The following is a 16,931-nucleotide window of genomic DNA, read 5'->3' on the forward strand; positions in this document are numbered from 1 at the left end:
GTGCCCCAGTGAGGGTCCATGTGTGGTACTGTAGCCCAGTTAGGGTCACCGTGTTTGTGGGACTGTACCCCAGTGAGGGTGAGTGTGTGTGTGGGAGTACCCAGGTGAGGGTCAGTGTGGATGTGACTGTAGCACAGAGAGGGTCAGCGTGTGTGTGTGTGTGTGTGTGTGACTGTAGCCCTGTCAAGGTCACTGTGTTTGTGGGACTGTACTCCAGCGAGGTTAGTGTGTGTGTGGGACTGTACCGCAGTTAGGGTCAGTGTATGTGTGTGGGACTGTACTCCTTTGTGAGTCTGTGTGTGTGGGGGGACTGTACCCCAGTGAGGGGCATTGTGTATGTGGACTGTACCCCATTGAGGGTCAGCGTGTTGTGAGACTTTACCCCATTGAGGGTCAAGTGTGTGTGTGGGGGGCTGTACCCCAGTGAGGATCAGTGTGTGTGTGGGAGCTGTACCCCAGTGAGGGGCATTGTGTATGTAGGACTGTACCCTATTGAGGGTCAGTGTGTGTGTGAGGGGCATTGTGTATGTGGGACTGTACCTCATTGAGGGTCAGCGTGTTGTGAGACTTTACCCCAGTGAGGGTCAGTGTGTGTGGGACTGTACCCCAGTAAGGGGCAGTGTGCGTGTGGGACTACCCCAGTGAGGGGCATTGTGTATGTGGGACTGTACCCCATTGAAGGTCAGCGTGTGGTGAGACTTTACCCCATTGAGGGACAATGTGTGTGTGGGGTGCTGTACCCCAGTGAGGATCAGTGTGTGTGTGGGACTGTACCCCTTTGTGAGTCAGTGTATGTGTGTGAGGACTGTACCCCAGTGAGAGTCTGTGTATGTGGGAGCTGTACCCCAGTGAGGGTCAGTGTGTGTGGGACTATACCCCAGTGAGGGTCAGTGTGTGTGGGACTATACCCCAGTGAGGGTCAGTGTGTGTGGGAATGTACCCCAGTGAGGGTCACTGTGTTTGTGGGTCTGTACCCCAGTGAGGCGTGTGTGTGTGGGAGTGTACACCAGTGAGGGTCAGTCTGTGGGTGGGACTATTCCCCAGTGAGGGTTAGTGTGTTTTTGCGACTGTGCCCCAGTGAGGGTCCATGTGTGGTACTGTAGCCCAGTTAGGGTCACCGTGTTTGTGGGACTGTACCCCAGTGAGGGTGAGTGTGTGTGTGGGAGTACCCAGGTGAGGGTCAGTGTGGATGTGACTGTAGCACAGAGAGGGTCAGCGTGTGTGTGTGTGTGTGTGTGACTGTAGCCCTGTCAAGGTCACTGTGTTTGTGGGACTGTACTCCAGCGAGGTTAGTGTGTGTGTGGGACTGTACCGCAGTTAGGGTCAGTGTATGTGTGTGGGACTGTACTCCTTTGTGAGTCTGTGTGTGTGGGGGGACTGTACCCCAGTGAGGGTCAGTGTGTATGTGGCACTGTACCCCAGTGAGGGTCAGTGTGTGTGGAACTGTACCTCAATGAGGGGCAGTTTGTGTGGGACTGTACCCCAGTGAGGGTCAGTCTGTGTGTAGGACTGTACCCCAGTGAGGGTCAGTGTGTGTGGGTCTGTACCACAGTGAGGGTCAGTGTATGTGGGAATGTACCCCAGTGAGGGTCAGTGTGTTTGTGGGTCTGTACCCCAGTGAGGAGTGTATGTGTGGGAGTGTACAGCATTGAGGGTCAGTCTGTGGGTGGGATTGTACCCCAATGAGGGTTAGTGTGTTTGTGGGACTGTGCCCCAGTCAGGGTCCATGTGTGTGGGACTATAGCCCAGTGAGGATCAGTGTGTGTGTGGGACTGTACCCCAGTGAGAGTCCATGTGGATGTGCCTGTAGCCCAGTGAGGGTCAGTGTGTTTGTGTGCGTGGGGGGCGCGAATGTACCCCAGTGACTTCAGTGTGTGTGTGACTGTACCTCAGTGTGGGGCAGTGTGTGCGTGAGACTATACCTCAGTGAGGGGCAGTGTGTGTGTTGAACTGTACCCCAGTGAGGGTCAGTATGTGTTGGACGTGTATCCCAGGGACGGTCAATGTGTGTGTGGGACTGTACCCCAGTGAGGGTCAGTGTATGTGGAACTGTACCCCAGTGAGGGTCAGTGTGTGTGTGGGACTGTACCCCAGTGAGGGGCATTGTGTATGTGGGACTGTACCCCATTGAGGGTCAGTGTATTGTGAGACTTTACCCCAGTGAGGGGCATTGTGTATGTGGGACTGTATCCCATTGAGGGTCAGTGTATTGTGAGTCTTTACCCCAGTGAGGGTCAGTGTGTGTGTGGGGCTGTCCCCCAGTGAGGGTCAATGCGTATGTGGGACTGTACCCCAGTGAGGGTCAGTGTATTGTGAGACTTTACCCCAGTGAGGGGCATTGTGTATGTGGGACTGTACCCCATTGAGGGTCAGTGTATTGTGAGTCTTTACCCCAGTGAGGGTCAGTGTGTGTGTGGGGCTGTCCCCCAGTGAGGGTCAATGTGTATGTGGGACTGTACCCCAGTGAGGGTCAGTGTGTGGGGAGGACTGTACCCCAGTGAGGGTCAGTGAGTGTGGGACTGTATCCTAGTGAGGGTCAGTGTGTGTGGAAGTGTACCTCAGTGAGTAACAGTGTGTGTGGGAATGTACCCAAAGAGGGTCATTGTGTGTGTGGGAGCTGTACCCGTGATGGTCAGTGTGTGTGGGACTGTGCCCCAGTGAGGGTCAGTGTGTGTGGGAATGTACCCCAGTGAGGGTCTGTGTATGTGGGAGCTGTACCCCAGTGAGGGTCAGTGTGTGTGGAACTGTACCTCAATGAGGGGCAGTGTGTGTGGGACTGTATCCCAATGAGGATCAGTGTGTGTGCGACTGTACCCCAGTGAGGGTCAGTGTTTGTGTGGGACTGCACACCAGTGAAGGGCAGTGTGTGTGTGGGACTGTACCCCAGTGATAATCAGAGAGTGTATGGGACTGTATCCCCGTGAGGGGCAGTGTGTGTGTGGGACTGCACCCCAGTGAGGGTCAGTGTGTATGGGACTGTACCCCAGTGAGGGTCAGTGTGTGTGGGATGGTATCCCAGTGAGGGTCAGTGTGTGTGTGGGACTGTACCCCAGTGAGGGTCAGTGTGCTTGGGACTGTATCTCAGTGAGGGTCAATGTTTCTGCGACTGTACCCCAGTGAGGGTCAGTGTGCGGGGGGGACTGTACCCCAGTGAGGATCAGTGTGTGTGTGGGACTGTACCCCAGTGAGGATCAGTGTGTGTGTGGGTCTGTACCCCAGTGAGAGTCTGTGTGTGTGCGACTGTAGTCCAGTGACGGTCAGTGTGTGTGCGACTGTACCCCAGTGAGGGTCAGTGTGTGTGAAACTGTACCTCGGTGAGGGACAGTGTGTGTGGGACTGCACCCCAATGAGGTTCAGTGTGTATGGGTCTGCATCCCAGTGAGGGTCAGTGTGTGTGTGGAACTGTACCCCAGTGAGGGTCAGTGTGTGTGTGGAACTGTACCCCAGTGAGGGTCAGTGTGTGTGGGATGGTATCCCAGTGAGGGTCAGTGTGTGTGTAGGACTGTACCCCAGTGAGGGTCAGTGTGTGTGGAACTGTACCTCACTGAGGGGCAGTGTGTCTGTGGGGCTGTACCCCATTAAGTGTCAGTGTGTGTGTGTGTGCGACTGTACCCCAGTGAGGGTCAGTGTGTGTCGAACTGTACCCCAGTGAGCGACAGTGTGTGTGTGGGACTGTACCCCAGTGAGGATCAGTGTGTGTGTGGGACTGTACCCCAGTGAGGGTCAGTGTGTATGTGGGACTGTACCTCTTTGTGAGTCAGTGTATGTGTGTGGGGACTGTACCCCAGTGAGAGTCTGTATATGTGGGAGTTGTACCCCAGTGAGGGTCAGTGTGTGTGGGACTGTACCCCAGTGAGGGTCAGTGTGTGTGGGACTATACCCCAGTGAGGGTCAGTGTGTGTGTGGGACTGTACCCCAGTGAGGGTCAGTGTGCTTGGGACTGTATCTCAGTGAGGGTCAATGTGTCTGCGACTGTACCCCAGTGAGGGGCAGTGTGTGTGTGGGACTGTACCCCAGGGAGAGTCAATGTGCTGTGAGACAGTACCCTAGTGAGGGTCAGTGTGTGTGTGTGGGGCTGTACCCCAGTGAGGGTCAGTGTGTGTGTGGGACTGTGCCCCAGTGAGGGGGATTGTGTATGTGGGACTGTAACCCAGTGAGGGTCAATGTGCTGTGAGACAGTACCCTAGTGAGGGTCAGTGTGTGTGTGTGGGGCTGTACCCCAGTGAGGGTCAGTGTGTGTGTGGGTCTGTACCCCAGTGAGAGTCTGTGTGTGTGCGACTGTACCCCAGTGAGGGTCAGTGTGTGTGAAACTGTACCTCGGTGAGGGACAGTGTGTGTGGGACTGCACCCCAATGAGGTTCAGTGTGTATGGGTCTGCATCCCAGTGAGGGTCAGTGTGTGTGTGGAACTGTACCCCAGTGAGGGTCAGTGTGTGTGTGGAACTGTACCCCAGTGAGGGTCAGTGTGTGTGGGATGGTATCCCAGTGAGGGTCAGTGTGTGTGCAACTGTAGCCCAGTGAGGATCAGTATGTGTGAAACTGTACCTCGGTGAGGGACAGTGCGTGTGTGGGACTGCACCCCAGTGAGGGTCAGTGTGTATGGGACTGTACCTCTTTGTGAGTCAGTGTATGTGTGTGGGGACTGTACCCCAGTGAGAGTCTGTGTATGTGGGAGTTGTACCCCAGTGAGGGTCAGTGTGTGTGGGACTGTACCCCAGTGAGGGTCAGTGTGTGTGTGGGACTGTATCCCAGTGAGGATCAGTATGTGTGAAACTGTACCTCGGTGAGGGACAGTGCGTGTGTGGGACTGCACCCCAGTGAGGGTCAGTGTGTATGGGACTGTACCCCAGTGAGGGTCAGTGTGTGTGTGGAACTGTACCCCAGTGAGGGTCAGTGTGTGTGTGTGGACTGTACCCCAGTCAGGGTCAGTGTGTGTGGAACTGTACCTCAGTGAGGGGCAGTGTGTGTGTGGGGCTGTACCCCATTGAGTGTCAGTGTGTGTGTGTGCGACTGTACCCCAGTGAGGGTCAGTGTGTGTGGAACTGTACCTTACTGAGGGGCTGTGTGTGTATGGGGCTGTACCCCAGTGAGGGTCAGTGTGTGTGTGGGACTGTACCCCAGTGAGGGTCAGTGTGTGTGGTACTGTACCCCAGTAAGGGTCAGTGTGTGTGGGACTGCACCCCAGTGAGAGTCAGTGACTGTGTGGGACTGTACCCCAGTGAGGGTCGGTGTGTGCGGGAATGTACCCCAGTAAGGGTCAGTGTGTGTGGGACTGCACCCCAGTGAGAGTCAGTGACTGTGTGGGACTGTACCCCAGGGAGGGTCAGTGTGTGTGGGACTGTACCCCAGTGAGGGTCAGTGTGTGTGTGTGTGTGGGAGCTGAACCCCAGTGAGGGTGTGTATGTGGGACTGTACCCCAGTGAGGGTCAGTGTGTGTGGAACTGTACCTCTGTGAGGATCAGTGTGTGTGTGGGACTGCACCCCATTGAGGGTCAGTGTGTGTGGAACTGTACCTTACTGAGGGGCTCTGTGTGTGTGGGGCTGTACCCCATTGAGTGTCAGTGTGTGTGAGACTGTATCCCAGTGAGGGTCAGTGTGTGTGTATGGGGCTGTACCCAGTGAGGGTCAGTGTGTGTGTGGGACTGTACCCTAGTGAGGGTCAGCGTGTGTGGAACTGTACCCTAGTGAGGGTTAGTGTGTGTGTGTGGGACTGTACCCCAGTGAGGTCAGTGTGTGTGCGACTGTAGTCCAGTGAGAGTCAGTGTGTGTATGGAACTGTTATCCAGTGAGGATCAGTGTGTGTGAAACTGTACCCCAGTGAGGGTCAGTGTGTGTGGGACTGTATCCCAGTGAGGGTCAGTGTGTGTGAAACTGTACCCCAGTGAGGGTCAGTGTGTGTGGGACTGTATCCCAGTGAGGGTCAGTGTGTGTGGGACTGTATCCCAGTGAGGGTCAGTGTGTGTGGGACTGTATCCCACTGAGGGTCAGTGTGTGTGGGACTGTATCCCAGTGAGGGTCAGTGTGTGTGGGACTGTACCCCAGTGAGGGACAGTGTGTGAGGGACTGTACCCCAGTGAGGGACAGTGTGTGAGGGACTGTACCCCAGTGAGGGTCAGTGTGTGTGGGACTGTATCCCACTGAGGGTCAGTGTGTGTGGGACTGTACCCCAGTGAGGGTCAGTGTGTGTGGGACTGTACCCCAGTGAGGGTCAGTGTGTGTGGGACTGTACCCCAGTGAGGGACAGCGTGTGTGGGACTGTATCCCAGTGAGGGTCAGTGTGTGAGGGACTGTATCTTAGTGAGGGACAGTGTGTGTGGGAGCCATTACAATGTGAAATTGGTAGCTGGGATCCTTCGATGCTGGTTGAAGTGAGGGAGATGGAATGGTCGGTTTTCTCACCAAGAGACAATGAGGATAGGCCTGTGGCTACGGTCAGGGGTGACAGGAAGATGTTATCATTGGGATGGCTGCTGGCCAGCTGCCGGTAAAGATCATAGCCAAAGTCGGAAATGGAATATGCCAGCCTCTGCACTGGAGAAGTCAGGATCTCTTCCTCCTCTTCTTCCTCCACCTGGGGATCTGGTGCCTCCAACAATGAGCTCACATCTTCCACAGGCTCCTGGGAATATTGAAGGTGGGTAGGACTGTGTTAGAGACATGCAATAGCTCAGCACAGAGTAACGACTACAAGTATACCGTCCCCGGGAGGGAGTTACACACTGGAATCTAATCGAGGGGTTCGTGGTGGTTTATATATAGAATAACAGATACCTGGGAGGGAGTTACAGAGTGGAATCTAATCGAGGGGTTCGTGGTGGTTTATATATAGAATAACAGATACCTGGGAGGAAGTTACAGAGTGGAATCTAATGAAGGGACTCAGGATGGTTTATATATAGAAGAACAGATATCCAGGAGGGAGTAATAGACTAGAATCTAATTGAAGGGCTTATATATAGAATAACTGATACCCAGGAGTGATTTCCAGAATGGAATCTAATTGAGGGGTTTACATATAGAATAACAGGGTGGATAAGTGAGAGGTTTTCTATTTTGGTCAGAGGAATAGAATAGTAAGGCAATTTATTATCTAAAAGAGAAAGTTCAGAGTGCTTTAATGTCGAAGGATGTGGGTGACCTTATGCATGAATTGCTGTAAACTCTGTAAACAGCTACAGTAGGTAATAAGGAAGGCAAATGGAATTTTGGTATTTATTGTTAAAGGAATAGAATATAAAAGTTGGGAAGTGTACTTCAGCTGGACAAAGCATTAATGAGACCACACCATTTTGGTCCCCTGACTTGAGGAATGTAGTTGTATGAGAAGTGGTTCGGAGATTGAGCAGTTTAGGCCCCAAACTCTGGAGTTTAGAAGAATGAGAGGAGATCTACTTGAAGTACATAACATGCTAAAGGTGATTAGGGCAGATGTTTCTTCATGGGAGGTCATAGTTTTAGGATAAGGGGTGGCAGAATTGAAATAGAGATAGGAAAAGTTACTTCTCTCAATGGGTTGTGAATCTGTGTACATCACTACCCCACATTGCTATGGATGCTGGGATATTGAGTAAATTTAAGGAGGATATAGACAGATTTTTAGTTAGTAGTGGGTTGAAGTGCTATGGAGAATAGGCAGGAAAGTCAAGTTGCGACTGGGGTGATATCAGCCATGATTATAACAAATGGCAAAGCAGGCTCAAGGGGCTGAATTACCTACTGCTCGTACACAACCATCAATCTGTTAATCGGAGAATAACCCCTTTACTGTCTGTTAACCAATTCGCAATCCATGCCAGTATATTACATGGACCCCATGTGTTCTATATTACTAGCCACATCCATTGGCTCATTTTTATCAATGCTACAAGTAACATTCTTATAATCCCCAACAAGTTTATCAAATATAATTTTCCTTTTGTAAATCCATGTGTACCCAACCCAATTATACCATTCTTGTTTGAGTGTTAACTTTTCAAATACTAACACTTTACAAACACTAATTTATTTTATTTCCTCAGTTTCAGAAGTTCCTTGCTTGCTTGGCATTTGTGGGAGATTTTCTGTATCACCTTTCATGATGACAGGTATAAAGTAATTGTTTCATTTTCCTGCCATTACCCTGTGCTCCATTATCGATGATCCTCTCTCCAGCTGTATTGGGCTCATACATGTCCTGTCTCATTTTTACATACAAAAAGAAGCTTTTACAGTCTGCCTTTATGTTTCTGATGAGTTTGCATTCTCTTTCTCTTTATCAGTTTCTTGGTTCTCCTTTGCTGGTTCCTACTTGCTCTCAATCCCAAGCTTCCTCATTCATTTCAGCATCCTCACCAGCCATGTCCTTTAATCTAATATAATCTCTGACTCTTTACTTAGCTCCATTCATCCTTTCATTATAAAAGGTAACATTCTGTTAACTTTTGTAATTTTATTTCCTTTCTGTTCATTATTTTATGATTTGTTTACCTGAATCCAAAAGTTCTTGCAGCACATAGTTTTCCTAGCTTCCCGATATTCAAAGGACATGTGGGTTTTTGGTGCAAAGTTGATATCCTCATACTCACTTGGAGTGAAACAGGCATTTTCACTCCTTCACTTCTCATTGGTCAATGTCTCTGTTATTTTGTTGTCTTTACTTTTGCATTCTTGTGGTAACTTCTTTGATGGATTTGGACGTGTACTTTTTTATGCTGCTATTTAAGTCATGAATAAAGACAGTGTCTCAGTAAGGCCACAGCATTGATACTCTCAGGGGTGAGAGTTTCTCCTGATCTCTCTGGTTAGTTATAGAAGTCTCAATATGTCACTTTCCACAGGTTTTGTGCCTATGTGCTTCCCTCCACTTCACCTGATGAAGGAGCATCTGATGATTTCAAATAAACCTGTTGGACTATAATCTGGAGTCATGAGACTTCTGACTTTGTCCATACCTGTATTTCCCATGGCCCATCCACCTAACCTACACATCTTTGGACTGTGGGAGGAAACCGGAGCACCTGGAGGAAACCCACGCAGACACGGGGAGAATGGGCAAACTCCACACGCACAGTCGCCTGAGGCTGGGATTGAACCGGGGTCCCTGGTGCTGTGATACTTGTGTCAGCTTTTTGATGGAGTTGCCAATCAGTCCCCCTCTGGACTGTGCTGATCAATGGATCGATTTCTCATTCCATCATTTAGTTCATTCACATTGAATAAGACAGAAACGTAGCTCGATCCAGTGATCAGATCTGCAGGAGGACGTACTGGCCCTGAGACTGCACAGCTTTGGATCTTACTGCACAAAAAGAGAGCAAACTGCAAGTGTTCTGACATTTCAGTTTTAACACAGTGCTTCAGATATAGCCATCACTGGAATGTGCCTGTTATACAACCCCATTGTGTCTGATCTCCAATTGCACTTTCCAGCTCTCTTCCACAGTCTGGAATTCACCCTATCCAACAAAAACACAGAAAGCTCAGCTTTCAACTTTTCAACTGACTCCCTGAATCCTCGGTGGGTTTTTTTTTGGGAGGAGAAAGTTCCAAATTTGCAATGTGCTGCGTAAGGACCTTCTATCCTGACCACACCCTGAACCAGCCGGTTTCAATTTTAACTTGCTGCCCCACATTCTAGAAAGATTTTCCTGATTAAATGCTTAAACATTGCAACCACTTTTATCAGCCCAACCTTTGACCTTCTAAACTTACAAAGCTGATCTGTGTTTTCTCTAAACATTATTTGATCCTTTTCTGTCACAGTCTGCGTACAGTGTACTTCCTCGATGAAGGTCAGTCTGTCTTTCCTGAGTGCACTGAACAAACTGAACACAGTTATACCAGGAACAGAAACAGAAATTTGCTGGAAAAAACTCAGCAGGTCTGGCAGCATCTGTGCAGAGAAATCAGAGTGAATGTTTGGGGTCCAAAGACCCTTCCTCAGAACTGGTCTTGGCTAGGAAAGGGTTGTTTTTTATGTGGTAGATGGGATGGGGGGAGGGGGCTTGGATTGACAGGAAGCTCTATATTGGTCTGATGTACACTGGGGAGGGGATGCAGACTGAGTGACAGCTTCACTCAACCCCTAGCTTCTGTGCTGAGCTTCCAGTTTCCCCTGTCACTTTAACACCCGAGCCCATTCCCTGGCTAACGTCTCAGTCTCAGACTTGCTGCAGTGCTCCAGGGAAGCTCAGCACAAGCTGGAAGAACAGCACCTCATTGACTGCACCTTTCAGTATCAGGTTCAAACACTTTTGAAGCCTGAGCACCTTCTCCCATGCCCTTACTCCACATGCCCACACATCAGGCCCTTTTGTCACATGGGCTGCTACCAAAAGTAGCCCATTGGCAGCTGTTGAATGTCCCCATTAGCAGCGACTGGTTTCCCTCAGAATGACCTTTACCCATCCCTTTGTCTGCCCAGCCTCTGTTCTCTCTGGGCTATTTTATTCTCCCCTCCCCATCCGACCCAACTTTCAGCCTTTATACCAACCATTTCCCAGCTCCAGTCACTTCAGACAAAGGGTCGCTGAACCCTAAGCGTTAACTCTGATTTCTCTCCCCAGATGCTGCCAGGCCTACTGAGTTTTACCACGATTTCTGATTTGGGTTTCTGATTTCCAGCCTCTGCAGTTCTTTTGGGTATTGTTTGTGGGCAGTGACAGCAGGAGCAGGCAATGGGGGTAGGGGCTGGTAAGGGACACACTGGGAGTTGGGCATTCTGGGCATCACACAAATTCTCAATGAACACACTAACTCAACGGCCCATCACTGAGAGTGGGTTTCCTCTTGTTGAAATACACCATGTGCATTGGCATAGCGCCAGGAGGGAAAGGTTGGTGTGGAGCACACAGGCAGTTGCTAGATACTTAACAACCACTTACCAAAGAGAAATGTTCCTCCTGGCTTGATGAGATTCTGACAGTGCCCAGGAACAACAATGCAGTGAGAATCTTCATCCTGTAGTCAGGGCTAAGGGCAAATCAGAAAAAGTTGATCTGAGTCCGGCCAGTGTTCACAATGGACAAATCCATAGCCACTCCAAACAGAATCCTCTTCATCAGGAGCAGCAACGTGCCTCTCCACCTCTCACTCAGCAACTCAAACACCCCGACAGTGAGGGAGCGCCGTACTGTCGGAGGGTCAGTGCTGAGGGAGTGCCGCACTGTCAGAGGGTCAGTGCTGAGGGAGAGCCGCACTGTCGGAGGGTCAGTGCTGAGGGAGTGCTGCACTGTCGGAGGGTCAGTGCTGAGGGCATGCTGCACTGTCGGAGGGTCAGTGCTGAGGGAGTGCCGCACTGTCAGAGGATCAGTGCTGAGGGAGCGCTGCACTGTCAGAGGGTCAGTGCTGAGGGAGTGCCGCACTGTTGGAGGGTCAGTGCTGAGGGAGTGCCGCACTGTCAGAGGGTCAGTACTGAGAGAGTGCTGCACTGTCGGAGGGTCAGTGCTGAGGGAGTGGGCACTGTCGGAGGGTCAGTGCTGAGGGGCGCTGCACTTTGGAAGGTCAGTGCTGAAGGAGTGCCGCACTGTCGGAAGGTCAGTGCTGAGGGAGTGCCGCACTGTCAGAGGGTCCATGCTGAGGGAGCATCTCACTGTCAGAGGGTGAGTGCTGAGGGAACACCACACTGTCGGAGGGTCAGTGCTGAGGGAGCGCTGCACTGTCGGAAGGTCAGTGCTGAGGGAGTGCCGCACTGTCGGAGGGTCAGTGCTGAAGGAGTGCCGCACTGTCGGAAGGTCAGTGCTGAGGGAGTGCCGCACTGTCAGAGGGTCCATGCTGAGGGAGCATCTCACTGTCAGAGGGTGAGTGCTGAGGGAACACCACACTATCGGAGGGTCAGTGCTGAGGGAGTGGGCACTGTCGGAGGGTCAGTGCTGAGGGAGCATCGCACTGTCAGAGGGTCAGTGCTGAGGGAGCGCCGCAGTGTCGGAGGGTCGGTGCTGAGGGAGCATTGCACTGTTGGAGGGTCAGTGCTGAGGGAGCATCGCACTGTCGGAGGGTCAGTGCTGAGGGAGTGCCGCACTGTCAGAAGGTCAGTGCTGAGGGAGTGGGCACTGTCGGAGGGTCAGTGCTGAGGGAGCGCCGCAGTGTCGGAGGGTCGGTGCTGAGGGAGCATTGCACTGTTGGAGGGTCAGTGCTGAGGGAGCATCGCACTGTCGGAGGGTCAGTGCTGAGGGACGTAGCGCCGCACTGTCGTAGGGTCAGTGCTGAGGGAGTGCCGCACTGTCGGTGGGTCAGTGCTGAGGGACGTAGCGCCGCACTGTTGGTGGGTCAGTGCTGAGGGAACACCACACTGTCGGAGGGTCAGTGCTGAGGGAGCGCTGCACTGTCGGAAGGTCAGTGCTGAGGGAGTGCCGCACTGTCGGAGGGTCAGTGCTGAAGGAGTGCCGCACTGTCAGAGGGTCCATACTGAGGGAGCATCTCACTGTCAGAGGGTGAGTGCTGAGGGAACACCACACTATCGGAGGGTCAGTGCTGAGGGAGTGGGCACTGTCGGAGGGTCAGTGCTGAGGGAGCATCGCACTGTCAGAGGGTCAGTGCTGAGGGAGCGCCGCAGTGTCGGAGGGTCGGTGCTGAGGGAGCATTGCACTGTTGGAGGGTCAGTGCTGAGGGAGCATCGCACTGTCGGAGGGTCAGTGCTGAGGGAGTGCCGCACTGTCGGAAGGTCAGTGCTGAGGGAGTGGGCACTGTCGGAGGGTCAGTGCTGAGGGAGCATCGCACTGTCAGAGGGTCAGTGCTGAGGGAGCGCCGCAGTGTCGGAGGGTCGGTGCTGAGGGAGCATTGCACTGTTGGAGGGTCAGTGCTGAGGGAGCATCGCACTGTCGGAGGGTCAGTGCTGAGGAACGTAGCGCCGCACTGTCGTAGGGTCAGTGCTGAGGGAGTGCCGCACTGTCGGTGGGTCAGTGCTGAGGGACGTAGCGCCGCACTGTCGGTGGGTCAGTGCTGAGGGAGTGCCGCACTGTCGGTGGGTCAGTGCTGAGGGAGCACTGCACTATCAGAGAGTAATAGCTGTGTAATTTCTATAGAATCATTTATTTTGGCCATTTGGATTTTGAAGTAGTGACATAAGGGATCACTGTGTGTTTGAAGAGGTTTAATGATTAACATCTAAGTACTTCTACAGTCCTGATGATTTCTTATATGCTGTATTATGTGAGTGAGACCTCCTGGAGAGAAATTGGTTTTTATTTTCATTGGGAGTACTTATACAAGTGAACAAAGTAAACTGCGGCATGCATTTTCAATGAGAAAATCCCAGAATTCTTTTGGCTTTGGGAAATGCCCATAGCTTGAAGAAACCTTTCTGTTTGGCCTGTAATGTAGAACAGTTTGCTGAAGGAGGATGCGTTAAAAAGTTGCTCCTATTTAAGGAACAGATTACCTCCATGTAAAGAGTTAAAGTTCTAGCTGGACTGTTTTTGGTGAAAGGAGTTTTTGAAGCTGAGATGTTCTGAGCCGAGTTGTGTGCCAAAGTCCAAAGTCACACATCACCAGGTTATAGTTAACGGGTTTATTTAAAAATCACAAGCTTTTGGAGTTCTGCATCAGAGTGAAGGGGCAGTGCTCTGAAAGCCTGTGATTTTAAATAAACCTGTTGGATTATAACCTGGTGTCATGTGATTTCTGACTTTGTCCACATCAGTCCAATCCCGGCACCTCCACATTCTCACTGTGTGAAGACTCCAGGAAGAGGTTATCAGCTTCTCAAGCCTGGCAATTGAGGTTACTGTTAAGGTAATCCCTATGGATGTGATTGAGACAGGAATTCTCTATGATGTGATCACAAGGTGTTGCTAGGATTAATGGGATTGTATTTTACCTTCTGATGTGAAATTGTTACACATCTGTGTATGTTACTAGTTTGGTTTATTCTGTTTTATCTTCATTTCTGTTGTGTAACAAACTTCTGTTTCATTGTTCAACCCACATCCCCAGCATTGTGCTTGTTCCAGCTAAAGATCACCTTGTTAAAAGCAAGAAAAATAAATGATCTATCCAGCTCGTTTCAGCCTGAGATCTGATTCGTCCAGTATTAAGATCAGCTGGGATCATGGTATTGGGGGCAAAGTACTGACTTGGATTGAAAATTGGTTGGCTGACAGGAAACAAAGAGCAGTGATAAACGGCTCCCTTTCGGAATGGCAGGCGGTGACCAGTGGGGTACTGCAGGGATCAATGCTGGGACCACAGCTTTTTACAATATATATTAATGATATAGAAGATGGTATTAGTAATAACATTAGCAAATTTGCTGATGATACTAAGCTGGGTGGCAGGGTGAAATGTGAGGAGAATGTTAGGAGATTACAGGGTGACCTGGACAGGTTAGGTGAGTGGTCAGATGCATGGCAGATGCAGTTTAATGTGGATAAATGTATGTTATCCACTTTGGTGCAAGAACAGGAAGGCAGATTACTACCTAAATGGAATAAAGTTAGGTAAAGGGGCAGGACAAAGAGATCTGGGTGTTCTTGTACACCAGTCAATGAAGGTAAGCATGCAGGTACAGCAGGTAGTGAAGAAGGCTAACAGCATGCTGGCCTTCATAACAAGAGGGATTGAGTATAGAAGCAAAGAGGTTCTTCTGCAGCTGTACAGGGCCCTGGTGAGACCACACCTGGAGTACTGTGTGCAGTTCTGGTCTCCAAATTTGAGGAAAAACATTCTGGCTATTGAGGGAGTGCAGCGTAGGTTCACGAGGTCAATTCCCGGAATGGCGGGACTACCTTACGCTGACAGACTGGAGCAACTGGGCTTGTATACCCTTGAGTTTAGAAGACTGAGAGGGGATCTGATTGAGACATATAAGATTATGAAAGGATTGGACACTCTGGCAGCAGGAAACATATTTCTGCTGATGGGTGAGTGCCGAACCAGAGGACACAGCTTAAAAATACAGGGTAGACCATTTAGGACAGAGCTGAGGAGACACTTCTTCACCCAGAGAGTGGTGGCTGTGTGGAATGCTCTTCCCCAGAGGGCAGTGGAATCCCAGTCTCTGGATTCATTTAAGAAAGAGTTGGATAGAGCTCTCAAAGATAGTGGAATCAAGGGTTATGGAGATAAGGCAGGAACAGGATACTGATTAGGAATGATCAGCCATGATCATATTGAATGGCGGTGTAGGCTCGAAGGGCAGAATGGCCTACTCCTGCACCTATTGTCTATTGTCTATTATCACAATAACCGAGAGACTGCTGCACAGACAGGGGGCAGTGTTGAGGGAGTGAACTCTCAGGTGGATTGAAAAGATTCTATGACATTTTGTGTTAAAATTGTACAGGATGTTGGTTCAGCTGCATTTAGAATATTATGTACAGTTCTGGTCGCCACATTACCAAAAGGACGTGGACATTTTGGAGAGGGTGCAGAGAAGGTTTACGAGGATGTTGCCTGGTATGGAAGGTGCTAGCCATGAAGAGAGGTTGAGTAGGTTAGGTTTATTTTCATTTGAAAAAAGGAGATTGAGGGGCGATGACCTGATTGAGGTTTACAAAATCATGAAGGATATAGACAGGGTGGATAGAGACAAGCTTTTTCCCAGGGTGAAGGATTCAGTAACGAGACATCACGCTTTCAGGGTGAGAGGTGGAAAGTTTAAGGGGGATACACTCGGTAAGTACTTCACACAGAGGGTGGTGGGTGTCTGGAACACGTTGCCAGCAGAGGTGGTAGAGGCAGGCACGGTAGATTCATTGAAGATACATCTGGACAGATGCATGAGTAGGTGGGGAACAGAGGGATACAGATGCTTAGGAATTGGGCGACAGGTTTAGACAGTGGATTTGGATCGGCTCAGGCTTGGAGGGCCGAAGGGCCTGTACCTGGGCTGTAAATTTTCTTTGTTCTTTGTTCTTTTTTATTACTTGGAAGCTGTGGAAGCAGCTCTGCTCAATGTCTGGGCTCCTACCTTTCCCTTGACCAACAGAAGAACTTAAAACAGAAGAACTTGTGATTATCAGATGCTCTTTTTAGGATCTTATTGTGTGCAAATTGGTGTCAGAATTTCCTATATTACAGCAGTGAGTGTTGTTATCATCCTCCAAAACCCCTCTTTAAATACCTGCATGGCCTCACTCTCCCTGTCTTTCCAATGTCCTTTATCATTCAGCAATACCTCCTCCCGCCCCCCCCCCCCCCCCCCCCCCCCCCCCCCAGCTCTCTTTCCCTGACACTCACCCCTGTCCCATCCTCAGCACTCTCCAGGAATCCCTCTCAGGTTTGGATGGTAGATCGATCAGTTCCACCTCTTCTAGAAGCTGGTGTTTGACATGTAAAAGTTCAGTCATGGCGGCTACAATACCCATAATTCTATACCTTCCAGAAACCACTCTATACATTGCTAGATGTCCAGTAACAATCCATACCAAGGGCCAGTTATGTTATATGTGTGCCGAGAATGTGGTGCTGGAAAAGCACAGCAGGTCAGTCAGCATCCGAGAAGCAGGAGAATCAACATTTCAGGCATAAGCCCTTCATCAGGAATGAGGCTGGGAGTCTCGGGGGGTGGAATGGGATGGGGGTGGGGGTGGGGGTGGGGCTGGGGAGAAGGTAGCCGAGAATGCAATAGGTGAATGGAGGTGGGGGGTAAAGTTGATAGGTCAGAGAGGAGGCTGGAGTGGATAGGTGGGAAGGAAGATGGATAGGTAGGACAGGTCATGAGGGCGGTGCCGAGTTGGGAGGCTGGGACTGGGATAAGGTGGGGGGGAGGGAAAATTAGGAAACTGGTGAAATCGACATTGATTGCTGTGTGGTTGGAGGGTCCCAAGGTGGAAGATGAGGCATTCTTCTCCAGACATCGGGTGGTGAGGGTTTGGCGATGGAGGAGGCCAGGACTTGCATGTCCTTGGCAGAGTGGACGGAGGAGCTGAAGGGTTCGGCCATGGGTTGGTGGCATTGGTTCTCTGAAACAATCTGAAACAATCCACAAGGAGGCGTCCTTTCTCCCCGATGTAT

The 16,931-nt window shown here is 50.7% G+C and overlaps 1 protein-coding gene across 1 annotated transcript in view; it reads right to left on the reverse strand.

The window, feature by feature from the left end:
* LOC140491648 (pigment epithelium-derived factor-like) overlaps nt 1–16,931 on the reverse strand; it is a 69,669-nt gene that overhangs the window by 44,289 nt on the left and 8,449 nt on the right. The window contains exons 2-3 of the mRNA XM_072590108.1: nt 10,862–10,949; nt 6,399–6,618 (exon numbers count right to left, since the gene is read on the reverse strand). Of these exons, the coding sequence (XP_072446209.1) occupies nt 6,399–6,618; nt 10,862–10,936 (295 nt within the window). The 5' untranslated portion in view covers nt 10,937–10,949. The remainder of the gene's footprint in view (nt 1–6,398; nt 6,619–10,861; nt 10,950–16,931) is intronic.

This window comes from Chiloscyllium punctatum, chromosome 19, assembly GCF_047496795.1.
Source record: "Chiloscyllium punctatum isolate Juve2018m chromosome 19, sChiPun1.3, whole genome shotgun sequence".
Taxonomy (NCBI): Eukaryota; Metazoa; Chordata; class Chondrichthyes; order Orectolobiformes; family Hemiscylliidae; genus Chiloscyllium; species Chiloscyllium punctatum.